Here is a 21,690-nt window from a genome sequence, read left to right on the forward strand (position 1 = left end):
ACATGACTTATGGTTAGTGCAATCTCATTGGCAGGCTGATCAAAACCATTTTTACAGTAATCACTTAAATTTGCTTGGAATAGACACAAAATCAAAGTGCTTCTGATTATCTTATGTTCCTGCACTGTATTTCACAATTTTTGACAGGTGAACTCTATTTTAGCAGAAAAGTATTTAATTTCAAAAAGCGTGACCACTATTTTATCTTCCAAAAAAAATGAGCTAATGCAATGTAGTTACTAAACTTTCCTATGTTGTAGATTGTGGGTCAAATATTGCTGCTGAAGTGAAGTGAACAGTCTTCAGTGAATTTAGGATTTGACCTTCCAATTTATATCATTTTGCTGTGTGGAGAAAAAATTGTTTTTATACAATTATGCAAAGTTTCATGAAAAAGCCAGATATAACACAGCAAGGTCTTTCTTCCCCCCCCCCCCCCAAACAGTAAATTACAATAGTAACATTTAAGCAGGTAGTGTTGGACACAGAGATGAAAAAGAAAAAATAGAGCATTATTTAAAAAAAAAAAAATTCATTCATGTCCTCTAGTGGGAGTCACTTGAAATATTTAAGTATTACAATGTAAAATTCCAATATTTCTTATGATAGCTTATAAAACCAAGATTACTTTAACCAAAATCTGTTTTAGGGATTTATTCCAGTTCAGTGTAATCATCCGGTTTTGTTATAACTGCATTACTAGATTAAACAGATTAGATAGATTTAAGCTTTAAAAAAAATGAAACTTGACAAAGAGAAACAACTTTGTACTAACCTGGAGCTCTGACTAAACAGTATTTAAACTGTATTTCTTTTTTCATCTAGAAAATGGCCTCAAGGCATTGGAATGGCATTGAAATGACTTAAGTAACACATTGAAAATTAAATCTTAAGTAGAAGATGAATAAAACAATTTGTAAATTCTATTATAAATATACTTCATTGTAATGATACACTAATGCATCATATTTTGATAACTTACAAAAAAAATAAAGTTTTCCTTTTTAAGGGAGAGAGAACTTCATTCTCATGTTGTACCACAGAAAGCTACACCTAAGACAAAAAGTTTCTAAGAAATATCTTCAGCCAATAGAAATCCTTAACCAGAAATACATCGACCAATATGAATACTTTTACTAGTGAATTTAAAGTATCTGGTAATGCAAAACTCTTCCCAATGTACTTTGTTTACAACATTGCCATTTAGACACAAAATGCAAAAAGATGAAGGTGTTAAGGATACGACTAGAAACTTTTCACTTAATTTTTTTATATTGGGATTACACCTGGATATTAACTTACAGAGAAGTGTAAAACTTCAATCCTTCATTCAGTATGTTGCAGAAGCAGGGAAATGAAAAGTCACTGGTGTATCTCCTCCCCCTTACTTCCCCCTTTCACCCCCGTAACCCCCACAAAATCTGGGGGCAAAAATATGCCTGAAGTATGCAAGGAGTTAAAGGATATAAGGATATTTTTACATTTGCTTACCTGGACAACAAGAATCAGTATACAGATACTCTAGAAAGGAGAGGAAAGTATCTTTGGAAACCCCATAAACTGGAACCAGAAAACTATTTGCTTCTATATAACTTCCATTAAACATAGCTGCCATTACTTCACAGCGAGCCACTAGAACTGCTCTGTGGGCTGGTACAGTAGCACCTGTCAGATTTAAAACAATTTTTTATTATTATTGTTATAGACACATTTATTACTGCAGCCTGCTCTCTACACCAGTTTTGCAAGTTAGAGAAGTACTTATCACTTCAGGGCAGATCCTCAGCTGGTATAAACTGACATCACTCCACTGAAGTCAATGGAGATATGACAATTTACACCAGCTGAGGATTTGGACCATTGTGTCTTCTGTATGCAAATAAAAGGCATGTGTAAGAATCTGCAATATACCCAAGTAGTTCAACTGATTTCAGGAGCATCACTGACATGACTAAAGCTTTGCGAGATCACATTCAAACACACTAAGGCAAATCATCCAAGGTGGAATGCCATTGTACTAGGTGCTGTATAGTCCTTTCTTTGAAAAGCTTATAATCAAGGCCCTGATCCTGCAATTTTTTTGAGTCTAGGTGGATTGCTGCACCTGTGCAGCACTGTACTAAAGGGAATAGGCTCCACACAAGTGCAGCAATTCACCCATATGCAAGAAGTTACAGGATCAGGGCCTACCAAGACGGATAATGTCTGAAGGGTGGGAAGGAGTCATATAGTCAATCTATAGAATTTTCATGTAAGTATATATATTAGCATTTAACTGATCTGTTTATTATGACAACATCCAACCATCTTCATTTCCCTCTGAACCTAACCATCACTAATTGGCTGATTTCTTATAGGCATCAGTAAATGGTGTTTGCTTTTTGTTCTGTTACTATTAATCTTTGCTTATATTTTCAGATTATCTAATTAGCACACATTAAATACACTGATACACCTGTAGCATATATTTTATAGCTATATATGCATATATGTAAGAGGTGCACATTAAATAAAAGACATACTACATAAGATTATATACAAATATTTACATACATACACGCATTCAGTATTTAGGGGATTAAATAACCTTCTGTATTTTTTCAACTGGGAGCCACTGTATTTGTATAATGTTTCAATAACACTTACTGAAATACCAATAGTTTTATAGTCTAGGGGTCCAAATCCTGCAAACTCAATGGAACTGCTCACATACTTAACGTTAAGCACATACGTTTGAAGGATCATGACCAAAGTCCTGTCACAATATATAAAAATGTCTTAATTGTACAATTCGAAAAGTTAAACTGTGCTACTTAAAAAATCAAATCAATTACTACAACTGTGATTGGAAAATTAGAGTAAAACTTACTCTTTGAGAAAATAGTACGTAGCCATTTTTTTAATCCTTTAGTCACCATTTTGGTAATGGATGGCATGCTCCTTTGTAAATGTCAATTTATTCATCAGTGATATTTTCTTTGAAATATGTAGTGGGTGCTATTGTTTCATCAGCTTCCCACAAGGAATATCCCAAGAGTGGAACTTAGAACTGAACTGTTGTGTTGCCAAGTTTTGCATTAGTGTTTCGTTTCCATTATCAAAAGTTCTTTTGTTTTTATTGCATACTGAAAGGGACATCTAGAAAAAAATCCCCTTTTCTCCATGCACCCATTTTTGAGGGATTAAATCTTCATATTTGACCCTGGGTGTTTCAAGTTGAAAACAAAATAATTCAACAATTGTCTAGTGTTTGGGGAGAGGTTTTTTTGCATATGGGGTAGGAGTGGACAAGTCAGGAAAACTGTTAGTGTTCAGATAAGTATCTTGTCTGATACTGATTTGCAACAGCACACCCCAAATGTGTCATCATTTTTTCCATTCAACTGTTCTTTTAGTGGATAAGTGCATTTAGTTCTTGTGAAAGTTATCTAGAGTCCGCCATTACTTTTGTGGTGAGAACACACATTCTTCAGAGGCAGTGAGAAAACAGATCCAGTGATTTGGTCCCTTTTTGGGCTTCTGACAAGGAATACTTACAAATCTTCATAAACAAACAATCAATCCTGCTCAGTTAACAGTTAATAACCTTTCAAATTATCTATTCAGTTATCTTAAAAAACTTGTATTGTATTTAATCATAGATGGGCAAACTTTCTGGGCTGCTCCAGTAGCATGAAGGGACTAAAAACTGGCTGCATTCCCCCAAGTCACGATTCCCTCAGCAGGCAGAGAGGCTGCACAAAGCAGAAAGCTGGTGATAGAGGAGCTAGCCCAGGGCGGGCAAACTTTTTGGCCTGAGGGCCGCATCCAGTTTCCAAAATTGTATGGAGGGCTGGTTAGGGGAGGCTGTGCCTCCCCAAACAGCCAGGCATGGCCTGGACCCTGCCCCCTATCTGGTCCCCCCAGCTTCTTGCCCCCTGACAGCCCCTCCTCCCCCCAGGACTCCTGCCCCATCCAACCCCCCTCTTCCCTGACAGCCCCCAGGTCCCCTGCTGCCCCATCCAACCCCCCCCCTCCTTCCTGACTGCCCCTCCCCCATCCAACCACCCCTTCTCCTTGTCCCCTGCCCACCCCCAGAACCCCTGCCCCTGACTGCCCCCAGCCGCCCCATCCAACCCCCTCTCTCCTTCCTGACTGCCCCACCTGTGACCCCTGCCCCCATTTAACCCCCGTTCCCCACCCTCTGACCGCCTCAACCCCTATCCACACCCCCCGCCCCGACCACCACCCCCAACTCCCCTGCCCTCTATCCAACCCACCCTGCTCCCTGCCCCCTTACCGCGCTGCCTGGAGCACCGGTGGCTGGCGGTGCTACAGCTGCGCCGCCCAGAGCAGCAGGGCAGGCAGCTGTGCCGCCCGGCTGGAGCCAGCCACGCCACCGCTCAGCAAAGAACACCAAGTCGCCATGGCTCTGCAGCTGCGCTGCCCCAGGAGCTCACAGCCCCGTCGCCCAGAGCATTGCACCGGTGGCGGGGCGAACTGAGGGAGGGGGAACAGCAGGGGAGGGGCTGGGGGCAAGTCTCCCGGGGCAGGAGCTCAGGGGCCGGGCAGGAGGGTCCCACGGGCCAGATGTGGCCCGCAGACCGTAGTTTGCCCACCTCTGAGCTAGCCTGTACTCTTCCCAGTCATTTCAATAACAATCAAGAAATTTAAAATATTTAATGTTTATTAAGTCTTCACCTACAATACATACAGCAACATAATACAAACAGCACACTGCTCACTATAAAGCAAAACCTTAATCCCAACTTCAGCAACATCACTGTACATATCTGAATTAAAGAAGTGTATGATGTATTATTTTCCATTAAAAAGTATGAGGGGTGTTATTTTCCAGGGTGAGTTCAAGTTTTGTGGCCTAGTGCAGTTGTGGGGAATGTGGTGTGTGTATAGTGTTACTGTACCTGTTGGTGGTGTATGGGACTTAATCATAGTGGGGCAAAGTCTGTGAAAAGTAGCGAATGCAACGTGTCTGGTTTGGCAAATGTTAAAATGGATACTTGAACAGGGCATTACCTTATTTTAAAGTATTTGGATGGACTGTTTTTTTTTAAATAAGCTAATAACTGGCTTTCAGAAAAGTTTTTTTTCCTGTGGAAATTTATTGGAAAATTATATGGTGATCATGGATCCTATGCACACCTACCACAACATATGGTGTACCTTGTCTGTGCACTAAATGCCCCAAAAGCAACTATGTGGGTGAAACCAGACAATCACTATACTCTCAAATGAACTCACACAGAAAAATTATAAAAGACAAACACCGTTTCGCATCATATCACTTCTCACAAAACGATCACTCCATATATGACCTCTCAGGCCTCATCCTCAAAGGAAACCTGCACAACACCTTCAAAAGACAAGCTTTGGAGCTTAAATTCATAACTTGGCTACACTCTAAAAAACATGGCCTTAAAAAAAGACACTGGATTTATGGTTTATTACAACTATCTGTAATATGCTACTTCCTCTTTTTTGTCCTATGACTGTACGGGTGTTAATGGGCCACTTCCCCTTGAATGGTCCCTGTGACAGGGTGCTGACCAGGAATTGCTGAGCCAGCCCTCTGTCACTCCAGCTCCAATTAAGGTAGGTGAATTGGAGCTGACTTGAGGTACCTGAGCCTGATTGGCAGAGTCAGAACAGCTGCCAGGCTGATTAGCCTGGGGCTATATACAGGTTCAGAGGGAGGAAGGGGGGGAAACCCAGAGTGTGGAAGAAGAGGGGTAGCTATTCCCTCCTGGCTGCAAGAAAGAAAAGCCCCTAAGGCTGGAACCCCAGCGATATGTGGTAAGAGGTGGTGGGTTTGCACTGTGTAAATAAAGTGCACCAGTGACTGCTGAGCCAGAAGGTCTCTGAGTAATTTTTGGAGCAGTGGCAGAAGCAAGGGGGGCCCTGCTACAGTCCCTTATATTATGTGCTAACTATTTATGCTAACCAATCTTTTGGACTGATTTCTGTTGGTGAGAGACACAAGCTTACACAGAGCTCTTCTTCACGTCTGGGAAACGTACTCAGAGCGTCAGAGCTAAATATTAGATGTATCACTGTAGCATTTTAAATATAGACAAGCCTTGAGTACCTTTCCCAGAGCTGAAGAAGAGCTTGAAAGCTTGTCTCTTTCACCAACAGGAGTTGTTGGTTCAACAAAAGATATTACCTCACCCACCTTGTCTCACTAATATCCTGGAACCAACATGGCTACAACAACACTGCAAACTAAAAATCAAGAAGGCGTTTTCCTTTCACAATCTCCTTCTGGAAAGGACATCAGAAGATATTACTCAGTCTCTAAAATATTTAAGATTAAGATAGGGGGGAAAACACAAGGAAAAACTGAGACACTATACCTTGTATTTGGAAGAGGACATCAGCCAACACATGTGTGTTAAAGAAAAGTCTGAGAGAAGTATCACATAACTGCAAGGGTCTTGCTGTCTGATGAGATCTGCAATTCTTTGAACTATTCACCTGCAAGAGAGAGATACTGACATGTATAATTGCCTACGAGTGGTACACAGGTGTTGCATATGGTTTCTATCATGATATTAAATGATTCTCATCTTTCCTCCTAATTCCTTTTTCCATCACTGACAACTCCACTACCCTCCCCATCTCTCAATTTTTTTAATCTTGAAGATCCCTGGCACCATTTTTGTCCTCCGCTCATATGCAAAAATATTGACAAAACCTGTGTCTTCTGCTGTAACATTTCTAAAATCTGCCTCTCTCTCTCTCTCTCTCCAACCCCCATTATCACAGCCTGTTTCATACCACTATTCTCTCTCATTTGGACCACTGTAAACTCTTCCCCTCCGGTCTTTCCATCTCTCACCTTTTCAACATAAAAGAGCTATAAAAATCTTTTTGCCATGTCAGTCATATCTTTACCCTTCTCAAGTCCCTTCACTAGTTCCTTGTCTCTTCCTTTGAAAAGCTGTAATTGCTCATCCCCATTGTTAAAGCTCCCATTTCTGAATCTCATGTCAGCTTGTGATCAAACCATTCCTCACGTCGTTATTCCCTTTGTCTCCTGCTCCCACTTACACCTTTGTGGTTTTTTCCCCCAATACACTACAGCCTACATCTGCAATGACGACACCTCTCTCCTGAAAACCAAGGGCTTTTCTACACTGACAGCATTGCAGCAGCACAACTGCAGCTGCGCTGCTGTAGCATTTAGTGAAGACACTACCTACACTGACAGGAGAGCTTCTCCCTTGGGCATACTTACTCCATCTCCCTGAGAGGCAGTAGCTATGCTGATGGGAGAAACTCAATGCCCCTCTGCCATGTACATTGGCCAAACCGGACAGTCTCTACGCAAAAGAATTAATGGACACAAATCTGACATCAGGAATCAAAATACTCAAAAACCAGTGGGAGAACACTTTAACCTGTCTGGTCATTCAGTGACAGACCTGCGGGTGGCTATATTACAACAGAAAAACTTCAAAAACAGACTCCAAAGAGAGACTGCAGAGCTAGAATTGATATGCAAACTAGACACAATCAACTCCGGTTTGAATAAGGACTGGGAATGGCTGAGCCATTACAAACGTTGACTATCTCCCCTTGTAAGTACTCTCACACTTCTTATCACACTGTCTGTACTCGGCTAGCTTGATTATCACTTCAAAAGTTTTTTTTTTTTTTTTTTTTTTTCTCTTAATTAATTGGCCTCTCAGAGTTAGTAAGACAACTCCCACCTGTTTATGCTCTCTGTATGTGTGTATATATATCTCCTCATTATATGTTCCATTCTATATGCATCCGAAGAAGTGGGCTGTAGTCCACGAAAGCTTATGCTCTAATAAATTTGTTAGTCTCTAAGGTGCCACAAGTACTCCTGTTCTTCTTCTATCGATATAGCATTTTCTACACTGGGAGTTAGGTCAGATAACTGCGTCGCTCAGGGGTGTGGATTTTCCACACCTGAGTGACACAGTTATGCTGACCTAAGTTGGTAGTGTAAACCAAACCCAAATGCCCTCACTTTCTCCCTTCAAATCCCTCCTCAAAAGCTAATTCTTTCACTTTGATTTCAATTATTGATTTTCAAATTTTTATGAATTTAGAAACTTTAAAGTAAAGCTAAAATTCATAACTAAAGTTCTATATAAGAAATTAAGAAGGGAAACCAAATTAAAAATAATAGTAATTAAAATCATTGCTGATTTTGCTGAATGAAGTTTAATTAAACAGGGCTCAACTGATATTTAAAATATGATTTAATTTATGTAATATTTTTTAATTTTACAAGAAAACCCCTGACTATATATCCAGAGCAGCTAGAGAGGCCGGAGGGAGTACCACTTGAAAAGATTCTCTTTTCAACAGGAGTCTTCTCTCTCTTTCCATGCCCCTTCCACCTGCCCGTCAGGGAAGCAAGAGAAATGAAAGCTCCATTTAAGACAGGGGTGGCCAAACTACGGCCTGCAGGCCGGATTCGTCCTGCCAGCCATTGCAATCCTGCCCTCAAGGTCCCGCTGGGGAGGAAGGGTCTGGGGCTTGCTCTGCTCTGGCGTTCCAGCCAGGGAGCAGGGTCAGGGACCACTCCACGTGCTCCTGGAAGCAGTAGCATGGTCTCGTTCCAGCTCCTACGTGTAGGGGCAGCCGGAGGGCTCCGCTCTGCATGCTGCCCCCGCAGCTCCCGTTGGCCAGAAGCTGTGGCCAATGGGAGCTGCAGGGGCAGCACCTGCGGACAGGGCAGTGCGCAGAGCCACCTGGCCATGGCTCCACGTAGAAGCCGGAGGGGGGGCATGGCTGCTGCTTCCAGGAGCAGCTTGAGATAAGTGCTGCCCGGAGCTTTCACCCAAGCCACACACCCCCTCCCCACGTCCCAGCCCCTTGCCCCAGCCCTGAACCCCCTCCAAACTCCTCAATCCCAGCCCGGAGCATCCTCCTACACCGCAAACTCATCCCCAGCCCCACCCTAGAGCCCATCCCACCCCAGTTGGAGCCCGCACCCCCGCACACATCACTTCCCTGCCCAAGCCCAGAGACCCTTCCTGCACCCTGAACTCATTTCTGCCTTCACCCCAGAACCCGCACCCCCAACCAGAGCCCTCACCCCCTCCTGCCCCCAACCCCAATTTTGTGAGCATTCATGGCCCGCCATACAATTTCTATTCCCAGATGTGGCCCTCAGGCCAAAAAGTTTGCCCACCCGATCTATTTTATATATTTTAAAACAGCTGATAGAATACAAGATTCTGTAAGCCACAATACTTGTAGAACAAGGATCATTACAAAAAGTTATTTTTTAATGAGTCCAGCTATTCTACACAAAAAGTGATTACAAAAGAAAATAATGGCAATTGACCTTTCCTGGAGTTTTCAGGATACATTTAACTTTCTCAAGCACAAGCTCAACTTCTCCTGGGTCTTTCAACTTCTTTTTTATATCTTCTTCCAACAATTCCCATTGGAAAGCACCTATGACAAAACCAAACACCACCCGTAAGGCATGGAATAGTTTTCTGGTCAATATCATTAGGTATAAATTAATGTGCATGGGACTTCACGGACAGATAAAAGAATGTCCATGCCCAACAGTTCAGTTTTATAGAAAAACTTTCACAGCACTTTTGTTGGTTAGATATTTTCAGCAAGTTTGTGCCCTAGAACGCACAAATTATAATTCTGCAATGATGAAACCTACGCATTGGTGTAATGTTGACTTTATCAGGATTTTTCAAGATCAGGCCCCCATATCTTAATTTAGATTCTCAAAGAAGTCTAGGCAATTTAGATATGTACATGTCATGGAAAAAAGTCCAAATCCCCTGGACTGCTTCAAAAATCTCAAGATAAATTTAACTCAAAGTCCTGTATAAACTTTGTATGCGCCATTTCAGAAAAAATGCTGTTTGAGCATGTAGAATTAGGCACTTAACTATGTTAGTTTCTCCTAATATATCAGTTACTTGACATTTTGAATGATGCCTACATTGCTGAAGCTTAAAGGATCAGCTGCTTAAAGAAATTTACACTCAAGGCAAAACAGGGAAGGGAGAGGACATTTCTACCAAAATCAGTTTATTTATATTTTCGTTTTCAGTGTTTTCCCTGTTATTTTTTCTAGTCCCACGGTTCTCAAACTATTGTCCCTGGGCCATGAGCAGCCTGCAAATTGCTGGCAGATAACATAGTGTTGACTCCTTCCTATTACTTTAAAAGGACTAGAAACTACATTAAGTATTTTCCTAATATTACTTTTCCATGTAACCAATTGCTGTAGTTTCCACAGAGATGCCGCTGAATTGGAGAGGAGGTAGTCTGCACAAACGTGAATGGGAAATAACTTTTCTATTAAAATCTGTTTTATGGAAAATTTTGAAAACCCCGCCCAATCTATTTAGGGTTTTATACCTTGCTCACCTCCCTAGTATGTATGCTCCCAACAGTATAAGTTTGTTCTTTGGCATATGGCTCTCTCTTCCTTAATATTCTAGGATACTGAGAAGAAATTAGATTTTATTTTTATAACACTTTCTAAAATAAAAGTTATCTATTGTGAAGATATTTGTGCTTCAAGATCTTCCTTTCCAAACCAACTTCTTCTCCTTCGGATTCTGGATTGAATTTATATTTGATATCTCAATGAATTGCTAAGGAAACTACAGCAACATCTTAAATATTAATCAAAAGTTTCCTGCAAGATCAAGTAGAAGAAGCTAGACTCAGAGGAAGAAAGCCACTATTGAAACACACAAAGTATCAAAAAATTCAAGTTAAAAAAAAAAAAAAAACAAGTGAAATCTTCCCTAGTGAAAGCCTATTCTGAAAGAGAAAAAAAGATCAAATATCCACAACTTCCTCAGGTCTTGATAATTCTTACATAGGTTTCAGTTGTTCAGTAGCTGCTCTCCTAGAAATTTATAGTACTTGCTGATATGAGAGAAAAATTCCACCTCTCCAAAGACAGCCGAAATGCAAGATTAAGCATTTCATGGATATTTTGTTTTTAAGAGGTGAAGTCTAGGACTCCATCCAGCCCAGTCACCATAAAGGGCAACTGGACCCTTAGAAAAGATACTGAAAAAAACTTGCTGAATATGGGAGTCCATTAGCATCGGACTGAGAGCTGTTGCTTTGTAACATAGATGCTCCCAGCTGTCATCTGAAGAAAAAGTTTAAACGTGTCGTTACAGTCCAAAAAGTGACTATGTAAAAATGGTGCCATCTAACATCTTCAAAAAAATCTGCTCCCTGTGTGTCTTCCGGGTCATAGTGATATGTTAGGCTCTCCACAGATGACAGCTCTATTTTGGAGAAAGCAAGTAAAATATCATGGACTTCAAAGATATGGAACTAGAAAGAACAGTATTACTCTGTCTGTTCTGCTTCTTTCGTGGATCTGGAAGAAATAAGCCTATTTATGAATAAACTGAAGAATGAAAAATGCATAAATGAATATACAGGAGAAAAACTTAAAACTAATTGAAATCTTTACTATTACTAAGAAAAATAGGTGTAAACAGAAAACACTAACTTCCAAAAAGATAGGTGTTCCCAGTGCTAATCATCCCTGCTACAGGAAAGAAACCTTTCAAGATTCTAATGGAGCAAAGAAAGCCTTTCTGGTTGATCTGCTTTATGACTGACAATTTTAGCTGTCTCCAAAGAGATAAACCATTCTATAGTGGAAGACTGGCTGACAGGATACCAGAAAAGGAATTGTGTTGCTAAAGGCCTTAGATGCTGTGGTTTTCTGGTGTATGGGCATTATTTCCATAGGCAAAGAAACTTATTTTACTAAAATCTGAACCCAAAAACACACAAGGGTACACTAAACAAAAGGTATTTACTGAGCAATTGTATTTAGGGTATTTGGTAACCAGATGAACAGAATAGCATTACCTGATAATTTGATGTATGGCTTTTATACTGAGCATCTATGACTATGAAGACTTTTAAAGTGGCAAATTCTGTGAAGATTCATGTTTTCTTCATTTTTTTGGTACTTTTTATCATTAAGAGAGGAAGGATGGACCAACGGTTGGAGTGCTGGCCTAGGACATAGGAGATCTGGGTTCAATTCCATGCTCCACTATGTAATTCCTGTGTGACCTTGGGCAAGTCACTTGGCCTCTGTGCCTCAGTTCCCCATTTGTCAAGTCGTTGAGGAGATGGTGCTACCAGAATAAAAAGTGCCTATGGAAACATGATGCCCCTATGACCAAGTCAGTCAGAGGATGGACACACATACACACACACACACACACAATTCTACACCTTTGAAAATTTAAAGATGCTCATTCTTAAGACACTATATCCCCAGAAAGTGTATCTGAATTACATGTACATGATTTTTAAAGACAATTAGACAATTGAGGGAGTATGTATATTTTCAAAAAAGACTAAACTGCAATTACTAAAATTTTTGGTAGTAAATGTGAAAAACAAACTTTTTAAAAGTTATCTATAGGACTTCCATCTGAACATTACCAAATGGTTATAAGGCTAATAAGGAGAAAGTCTTTCAGAATATTCCAGCATTTAAAAAAAAAACCTCTCCCCTCTTTCGGAGACCTTTATTCTATTCACAACTGCCCTTAACGGGGGTAGGATCCAGCCCTAACTGCACAGTAAATATCTATTTTGCAATAATGTATACTTAAATTATAAGTAAATAGCAAATCATATGGTATCATTTGAAAAAAACAAGGTAAACAACATGCTTTAATATTTTGTCTGAATAAACTTCAAACATCAATGCTTTGTTTAAATGACCATTCGGGTTGGGGGACTCAACTATAGATGAGAGGTACGAAGTCTGAAGGGGTAAGGGAGATGAAAAGGTGGCATAAGGCTCATATTCACATCCTTGTGTTGCTGGGGCCCACATTATGCAGGCCAGTCCCCAGGCATAAGTTAGAGCAGACCTCAGTGTGCTTTAACATTCACCCACGGTAGTCAAACCCAAGGGGTTGAAACAGCAGCTAGGGATTGATGCAGTATAGAATACCCTGATCTCACCCCCGTCCACCAGTCATGCCACCTACACCAGCAGTGACAGGAGAGAGGAAAGGCTATTTCAACTTTATGAACAGAATCCATTGATAGTGGGGCAGAAAGCATCTTCACTGTATCTCAAAAACTAGACTTCTATTCTTCCTGGCTCAATATTTTCCTTAAAAATCCTCTAAATGGGAAGACCCAAGTTTGATATGTGCCAAATTCTGCGCTGACTTACACCATTTGCAATCTCAATGAGATCACAAGCTACAACTTAGGGAAGCATTTGATCCATAAAAGTATAAATTACTGTGTTCTGGCTAATATACATGAAGATAAAATTAAGACAGAACACGAGCATCGGCCAGTAAACTGTATTTGCAAACCAAAGCACAAAGGATTACTGCACTAGTCTTTCTTCTCTGAAGATCTAAATTTAAACCCTGATTTATGACAGAAATTAAACTAATCAGTCACTATTGGTGAACATCAGAAAAACACCACACAGTATGAAAGGATTGGCAGACTGATCAAGAAAAGCCTAGGGCTAGAATAAAAGGGATATTATTAGTAGTCACAAATGAGGTATTGTTGACAGAGGCTCACACAGTGCATGCCCATATGGTATTTAAACCAACATTATAAATTCTTCACTTTGGTAAGTACTAAAGGGGAGTTGGCTGTTCAATTCCTTTGTGTCTTTGAAAGTCCCCCCATTTCCAAGTCAGTCACCCTTAAAAGAGGCTGAATTTACAGCATTATCAAGGGCTTGAGAGATAAACTGTGAGGAATCTTCTTCCCCAATATAGTGTTTTGTCCTCTGCATCTAATGCAGAACAACATTACAGCATGACAAGTTTCAGAGTAACAGCCGTGTTAGTCTGTATCCGCAAAAAGAAGAACAGGAGTACTTGTGGCACCTTAGAGACTAACAAATTTATTAGAGCATAAGCTTTAGTGGACTACAGCATCCGAAGAAGTGGGCTGTAGTCCACTAAAGCTTATGCTCTAATAAATTTGTTAGTCTCTAAGGTGCCACAAGTACTCCTGTTCTTCTTATTACAGCATGAGGAAGCAATAGCACACAACAAGGTGTGCATTCAGCCAATACGCCCACATCTTCAGTGTTTGTATACTGGGCAAAGCACACACCCTTAAGCATGTTACAAAGCTTATAAAATGGTTTATAAGAAGTTTAACAATTTAAATATAATGTTTATTAAAACAAATAAGATTTAATAGTACCAGTATATATTTAAATTAAGGAAAATTACTTATTCTATGTAGACTGATTTAAAAAACAAACAAACAAACAAACAAAGGTTCCAAAACACTGTATTAAAAACATTTGGCATAGATTTTAAATACATTTCTTTTTGCAATTTTGTAAACTACCTACCTATATTCACTTTTCTCCTTACCCTCCATCTCTTTTTCTTTCCTTCTTCTTGCCCTTCTTCTCCCTATCTTTACAACTGCCCCCCCATTTCCTCAATCCTCTGCCTGCTTCAAAAAAATAACCCACCCATCAGTCCAGAGATGCTGAAGAGATGAGCATTTTCAAAGAAGCTGCCACCACTAGCTGAACAGAAAGACAGGAGCAAAGAGCCACAGAGAAGCAGTTCACTCAAGTGCTGCTTCTCCTAGTAAGGACTGCTCCAGCTACTCAGCTAAAATACATGGGACCAGAGGTTTTCCTTCTGAAGCCCTAGTTAAGCTGCTAGCATTATACTCAGTGGATTAGTGCCAGTATCATCCTCCTCCTCTGAAGTTCTGGAACAGTGGGAGAGGAAAGGAAATGGAATGAGGCAAAGAAAAAGATAAGGAGACAGAGATGAAAATTAAGAATTTTAGAAAGTCATTAAAAGGATATTAATAGTTAAACATTTCCTATATGAATATTATTTGATAAGTCTGCATGTAGCATAGTGATCTAGTTGGTGAAGTTGCTTTATAGACCTAATGTTTGTTCAGTGGGAGATAATTACTACAGAAAATCACATAGGATGATCATCTCCTAATTTCTACTTTAACTTTTGTTTCAGATTATTGACCAGCATATAAATAGTGGGAATATACACAAGTATATAAGGCAGTAGTGAACTGCCAAGTAGCAGCACTAAGTCCTGCCAGGGAAATCCAACCCCTCTGCAGCAAGAGATAAGCCATGAGAATCAAGAAGCATGTAGAGCTCCTCAGAGGTGCAGTGTCATTACTGGGGGAGGGAGGCTCAACTCTCTATTTCCTCTAATGTAAACCTCATGTAAGATGACCACTCCTCCAAAGGTTGGCATGAGACTTTGGTCAAAAATAAAAATTCAGCTTACACCTAATATGGTACACAAACTGAAAGCTCTTTCAGCCAACCAGATAAAAATTTACATCCAAATTATTTTTACAAAGAAGTTTGATAATGCTCCATACTGGTTTATTGAAGGCATAAGATTGGAATCAGTCTTGGAGGAATTAAAATAAAACATTCCTGGCCCTTTCCAAAAACTATGGACTGCCATTCCAAGGGAACAGTCCTTTAAATACTTTTGACAACCATCATTCTGGAGATAAACTCAACTTCCTTACATATAACATCTCTAACTATATAGTTACACATTTCTAATTACAGCAAATGTAATGATGCATTATTTAGAGAACTACTACTTCCTCCCACAAATCTCTTATAGTTTTCATTAGTGGGGATGTCATATGTAATACAACTAGAAGTCATATCAGTACAAAGTAATAGGCTATTCAAACGAAAAAGAGTTGCTAGATGATTTAGTGTTCTTTAATAATACTTCACACTTATTGTGTCTTTCAACTGAGACTCACAAAATGTTTTACAGAGACAGAAAAATATTAGCACCATTTTAATAGATTGGGAAATGGAGGTTAAGTGACTTGCCCAAGGTTACATAATGAAACAATGGCAGAAATGAAAACAGAACACAGACCGCATGACTCCCAGTCCTCTCACAAACCAGATAATGTTGCTCCCCATTCTCTTTAACACACTATTGTACCCAATGTTTTTAATATATACTCCATAGCAATATGTTTGCTCTTTAAAAAGATAGTAAACATCCTGTCAGAATGGATCCAGCTACCTGAATAAATGAAGTGCAGAATGTCTGACAAACAAAAACAGAAGAAAGAGTCTTTAACAGTGACTCGAACCGGTGGGCCGCATGGTGAACCTCGGTTAGAAACTGGAAACACAGCCTCACTGTTCACTGCAAAGAGAGTCTGTGCAGTCCTTATGATAGAGGAATCCTGAATATCAGCTGGACTCTTCACATTGAAAAGTAACATGAAGACATGGCTTACAGAGCACAAAACAATCTTGTGTGCTTCTACTACTTCCTTTAAATCTTCTGAGTAAAATATCACATCCACACACTGGCAGCAGATCAGCAAGTTATGTAAATCGGAGTTATAATGCGAGGCTTCACCTTTTAAGATTGGCATTTTTTCTATAAAAGTGAGATATTAAAAATAATGAATGAACAGTTTTGTAACTCTAACCTCCTATTAGTTGCTATGCAAACAAAAGCATCTTTATTCTCAGAAACTGGATTAAATGAGGACATAAAAGGGTATTTTCTTAATTATCCTCAATAAAAATTTGCTCTTAAAAAGTATACATCACCTTCACCATTAGAACAAATCCAGTCTTTCATTCACCTTGAGTGATGTTAGAATAATTAACATTAGAACTGTTTTATAAAAAGGTTTCCACCATTTTATAGATCTTCCGAAGAAAAATTAAAAATTTCTAATTATATATGTCTAGTCTCTCATGTCATCTCACATGGTTTTTACCTAAAAAGGGACTTCATAAAAAAACCTATAAATAAGTGTATACTTTACCCATAATATGGGTAAGGTAAAACAATCTTTCCTAACTCAGAACTTTAACAATTTAATTTTTTTGCATGCCCACCAGATAAATGCAGTCTCAACACCTTACACTTTGCAGAAATCAGAGAGAGGTTAGAGACAGAGCCTGAAAGACTCATAACAAAAGTTAATTGTCAGTAAAAAAATGTTTCAATGCAAAATTATTTAAAGAACAACTCCATTAAATGTTCTAGGCTAAATCCTTTCTTCCCTTAAACCCCATGCAGCCCCTCTGACTTCACAGATGGAGCTCAGATCAATTACAAGTACTACTCTGATTTTAATCTCAGAACTGAGAGTGTAATCATTTAGGAATAAGAGTATATGTTTTGCAATGGGTGATAATTTCTAATATGTTTATCATCGTAATTTAAGGTAACTTCATTTTTACCAGGTAAAAAGTGTGGTCTGGTCCTCTTTTCATTTAAATTCATAGGAACGTTGCCATTGACTTGAACTAGGGACAGGACTGGGCCCCAGATTCTGGGCTAGGTTCAATATTTAGCATTTACTAGAACAAGTTATATTATGCGGAGTTAACATGAAGCACCTTCAAGTTATTATACCACTGGTCTGACCCAGGGTGGCCATTCTTATGCATTTAAATTTGTAATTAAGTAACCAAATGTTAATCAAAAGAACTATAAAAACTAATATGATGTTAAACTGCTGAAACCTATATTAAAAAAGAAACTACCTTTTAGCCTTTCACGCCTTCTTTCTAACATCTCCCTTTACGTTCTTGGGTTACTACTATTCTCTCATCTCGTCATGTGCAGCTTGTATAAACTCAGACTTCATCCATAATTTCACTAAACTTTCCATATTCTGAGTTCACTTAAATGAGCACAACTCCTGATTTTTTTTTATAAAACATGCTACAAATTTTAAATGATCACCCATCACATATTATATATATAGTTTTATAAAATCCTCAAGATTCACAAAGTACTTCCCTAAATAATTAAAAATCCATTCTGAGATAAAAATCACACATCACAGTAGTTGCTAGTAATGGATAATTTATTAAACATGTTTTTAAATAATCAATCTGATCAGTATTACACTGAAAAAAAAATAATTACTATTATAAGCACCTGGCTGTTCAAGCTGAGGCGGTTTAACTCCATGGCACTTGTGGCTTTTTTTTCTTTTCTTCATTTTTTCAGAGGACTTCTGATTCAAGCTTTGGATCATAAAATACTCCAACTAAAACATGAGATGCATTTTTAAAAACTACAAATAAAGTTATTTAAGAGTAAGTTAAACAAAAACACTCACTTTTCCCAGTTTGTATACAGAACTGACACTGATGCCAATGTGAGTAACTGTGCAATGTTGACTGAGTACTAAAATTTTACATAAGAAATCAAGTAAAGTGAATTGTGATGAACTGTTGTTTGGATTAACTTAATTAAAAAGACTATCAATTCAAAGGTTAGTCATTTGTTCTCTGGGGCAATCAAAGCAGAAACCATAGCTGTGCTACCAGAAAAGAATTCAATAAATCAACCATAACAGGTACTGCTATAGGATCTGGAGGAAAGAAGAGCAGGGATTGATAGGTAAATATGGGTAATCTGATGCAAGTCCCAGAAATAATGGTAAACAGTGTAAGGGCTTTATTACTAAGAACTATCCAGGAACACTGTACAACATCAAACTTTTATGAGCTGCTTCATTATACAAATAAAGTCAAAATATAAAGAATGTATTTAAATAAGAGCTTAGTTTTCTAAAAGCAGAAGATAAAAATGTAATCAACATAATAGGAATGGTATATATAGTAAAGTTATCCGTTTCCCAAAAGTCTTAAGACAATGTGAAGATGATAAAGTGTAAATATAGAACTAAGGGATCATAGAACAGAAGGAAAGGTGGCAGTAGAGAAGGGTAATTACTTACAAATGAGATGGGTAAGGCAGTTATACTATTACTAAATCTTATATGGTTTGTTGGCCCACGAGTAGTAGGGAGAGGATATTTCATGACTGGACAAGCTTTGGTCAGGCGCTTGGAATAAGAAAAAGGTTTCCTCCCATGTTGGAACCAATGACACAGATAAAGGTAGACACTACAGGTCATGCAAATGAGATGCAAATTTTGAGAAAATAAGTGAAACCAGGCCCTCATTAAGTCTCAGAAATACTAACTTCACCCTAATTGTGGTAAAGTTTAGAAATCTGAATAATGCAGTTGGCAATCAAATGATAGTTCTATGCCAACAGAGTCAAGTTTGGGGTGTAAGTTCTCTCAATCAGTAGATACCACAGACAGCCTTAAAGGGAAAGGAAGCAATTCCATCACTTCTGAATTACCCCTATAATACAATACATAGGAAAGCACTGAGGGAGGAAAAATAAACATCCTTCTTTGGGTCTTAAATATCAGAAAGACAGAGACTTTTTCTAGATGTTTTAAGCACTTGGAGGAAGTACTCCAAATTGAAGAACTAGAAAAACATGAACATAGATGGAAATACAACATAGGCTACATTTTCTAATAAACCCTAATAGCGTGAAAGACATTGACACCAAAAACATTGACACCATTGGGATAAACAATGTAACAATGGCATTGGAGTAAATACTGAAGTATTTCAAAGTAAATCAAGAGCACTGAAAAGAGAAATGTAGGTATTGGCATCATTACCCCAGCACACTAATGGCTCTGAAAGCTCAAAGCTGGCGCTAGATCAGGGTTTCAGCCAGCAATGAAATGTGGTGGAGGTGTCACTGACAAAGCTAAAGCTATGTGATGAAATGTGTTCTTCAGGCTATACGAGCTTAACTGTAGCTCAAAGCCATAGGTCTGTCCCAACACCACCAATGCTGTTGAAGCTAAAGTAACCAGAAAGAGATCTCCACAAAGAAAGACAGATGAGGTATTATCAGTGGAGATATAAGGTCTCTCACAGAGGTAGACTTCCGTCTCGGGAGGTGGTACTTCAAATTTAAATTTGGAATGGAGTATAACCAATGCTGAAAGCATACCAAAGCTCTGGTGTGCCCCTGACTAACCTGGAAGGAGCAGCTGGCCACTTGTAAAAATGCCAGAGGAGCTGCCCTGAAGTCTATTTTGGTACCAAAACAAAGACTCATCTGGGTTACAAGTACTGAAGTACTTGCAGACTTATGCTTTGAGGCCTTCTCAGCTACTTAGCAGAAGCCTTTATGAGATCAAGAGAAGTTTGTGTTGCTCACCCTGAGACCTAGCAGTGGAATCTGAGCATAGATTCCTTAATCAACAAGCTATGGCTCACTAAGAGACATCTCAAGCAATAGTCAGGTACATCTGTAATGGACATCTTATGACTACATCCAGGGCAATGTTTTAAGCCACTGGACTACTCCTCTGACCTTTCCTAAAAGTAGAACAGTACATAGCAACAACAACAAATACAGTATAAACCCAGTGTCTATAAGAAAACTCAAATGAGGCTATAAAAGTAAATTTAAGGTCCATGAGATGCTGAGGTTGGATCTCTTCATAATGTTCAGAATTACATGTTAGAGGTAAATTCATGTAAAAAAAATATGAAAGACTAAAGTCAGCTACTGCTGCAATAGCAACAGTTGTCAGAGGAATTCCCCCAACATCAGCAGTGAAGAAAAAAAACCAAACCCCCCCCCCCCCCTCAAAAAAAAAACAGGCAACAGGGGGTGTTGTAAATCGTAACTGATGTGTGCTGCCTGCTGAGGTTTAAATGTACAGCTTGGAGAATTCCAACCAGTTCTGCACTAGGACCACTGCCCCAGCAATATAATATTACTACATTTTTTGTAAAAACAACAACTCTTATCAAGTATAGTCATGTGGTTATCTGTTGGGAAACGGCTCAACATGATTTAATCATGCAGGAGCATTCTGCTTTTGCATTTAAAAATAGTTTCAGATTTCCAGTTTTTGTATATTGTCTCCCTAATCATTGCACCAACCGTATATCCACTTGGGGCGGGGGGTCCACTTTAGAGCACTATACATGTTTTGAATTCTTAAATTTGCTTTTGAATTTGAACACCTCTATATTGCAAAAAAATGAGCATAGTTATGATTTCAGTAGGTTTTTAATACTTTAGCTTTTCATTTACTTCCCCTTTCCCATTGACTTAAGATATACTTTTGAAACTTCATGCATTTTGGAAACAAAATAGCAACATGATATTCTTGCAGGTTCCCGAAGAAAGTCCTATTTAGTTTTATTTCAGGGCATTTAATCTGTATTACATGCTCAGTCATGCAGTGAGTGAAAAAGGTCAGTTTCCGACTCAAGGAGAAACTGTTATAAAATGCTTATAAAATTAACACTCTCAGTGTTAACAGCTAATTCCATTTTCAAACATTACATAGACGAAAAATTAATTTTTGTCTCACACAATAAGATCTAGGTTAATCAGAAAAATGAGGTGAAGTTAAATCATTTCCTTCTTAAAAATAACCACACTACCATGCACAGTAAAAGTTGCTTCTATGAAATAGGGTTACTGACGAGGAGATTACATATTTAACAAATTTTCACTGTCTAAGGCACTGCACTCCCTATATGCATGAGTTTTTCACCTTAAAAGATGGGGAAAGAACTTTCAGTTCACTGTAAAAAGTGGAGTCACTAAAGATGACTTGCAACGACGGAAATAACTGACTTGTATAATTTTTTGGTTCTTTAGGATTGTCTAAAAGAAGTTTGTCTAATGTAAAAAAAGTGAAACACTTTTTGACATTCAGGTCCTATCTACTTTGGAAGCAGGGTGAATAAAAATCAATGATTTTTTAAAAAATGGTTTTTGAGGAAAAAAAATCTAAAGATAGTTTTAATTAAGATATCTT

The 21,690-nt window shown here is 38.7% G+C and overlaps 1 protein-coding gene across 7 annotated transcripts in view; it reads right to left on the reverse strand.

The window, feature by feature from the left end:
• The window catches only part of RHOBTB3 (Rho related BTB domain containing 3), a 59,718-nt gene that overhangs the window by 10,455 nt on the left and 27,573 nt on the right, over positions 1–21,690 (reverse strand). For all 7 annotated transcript variants that reach the window (XR_008445301.1, XR_008445304.1, XR_008445303.1 and 4 more), the window contains 5 exons: positions 17,961–18,072; positions 16,071–16,436; positions 9,329–9,441; positions 6,354–6,474; positions 1,492–1,665 (listed from right to left, as the gene is read on the reverse strand). Coding sequence is in view for 1 of the 7 variants with exons in the window: in XM_054031324.1 (XP_053887299.1) it covers positions 1,492–1,665; positions 6,354–6,474; positions 9,329–9,441; positions 16,071–16,436; positions 17,961–18,072 (886 nt within the window). In the remaining 6 variants the exon portion in view is untranslated. The remainder of the gene's footprint in view (positions 1–1,491; positions 1,666–6,353; positions 6,475–9,328; positions 9,442–16,070; positions 16,437–17,960; positions 18,073–21,690) is intronic.

The sequence above is a fragment of the Malaclemys terrapin genome, chromosome 6, assembly GCF_027887155.1.
Source record: "Malaclemys terrapin pileata isolate rMalTer1 chromosome 6, rMalTer1.hap1, whole genome shotgun sequence".
Classification (NCBI taxonomy): Eukaryota; Metazoa; Chordata; order Testudines; family Emydidae; genus Malaclemys; species Malaclemys terrapin.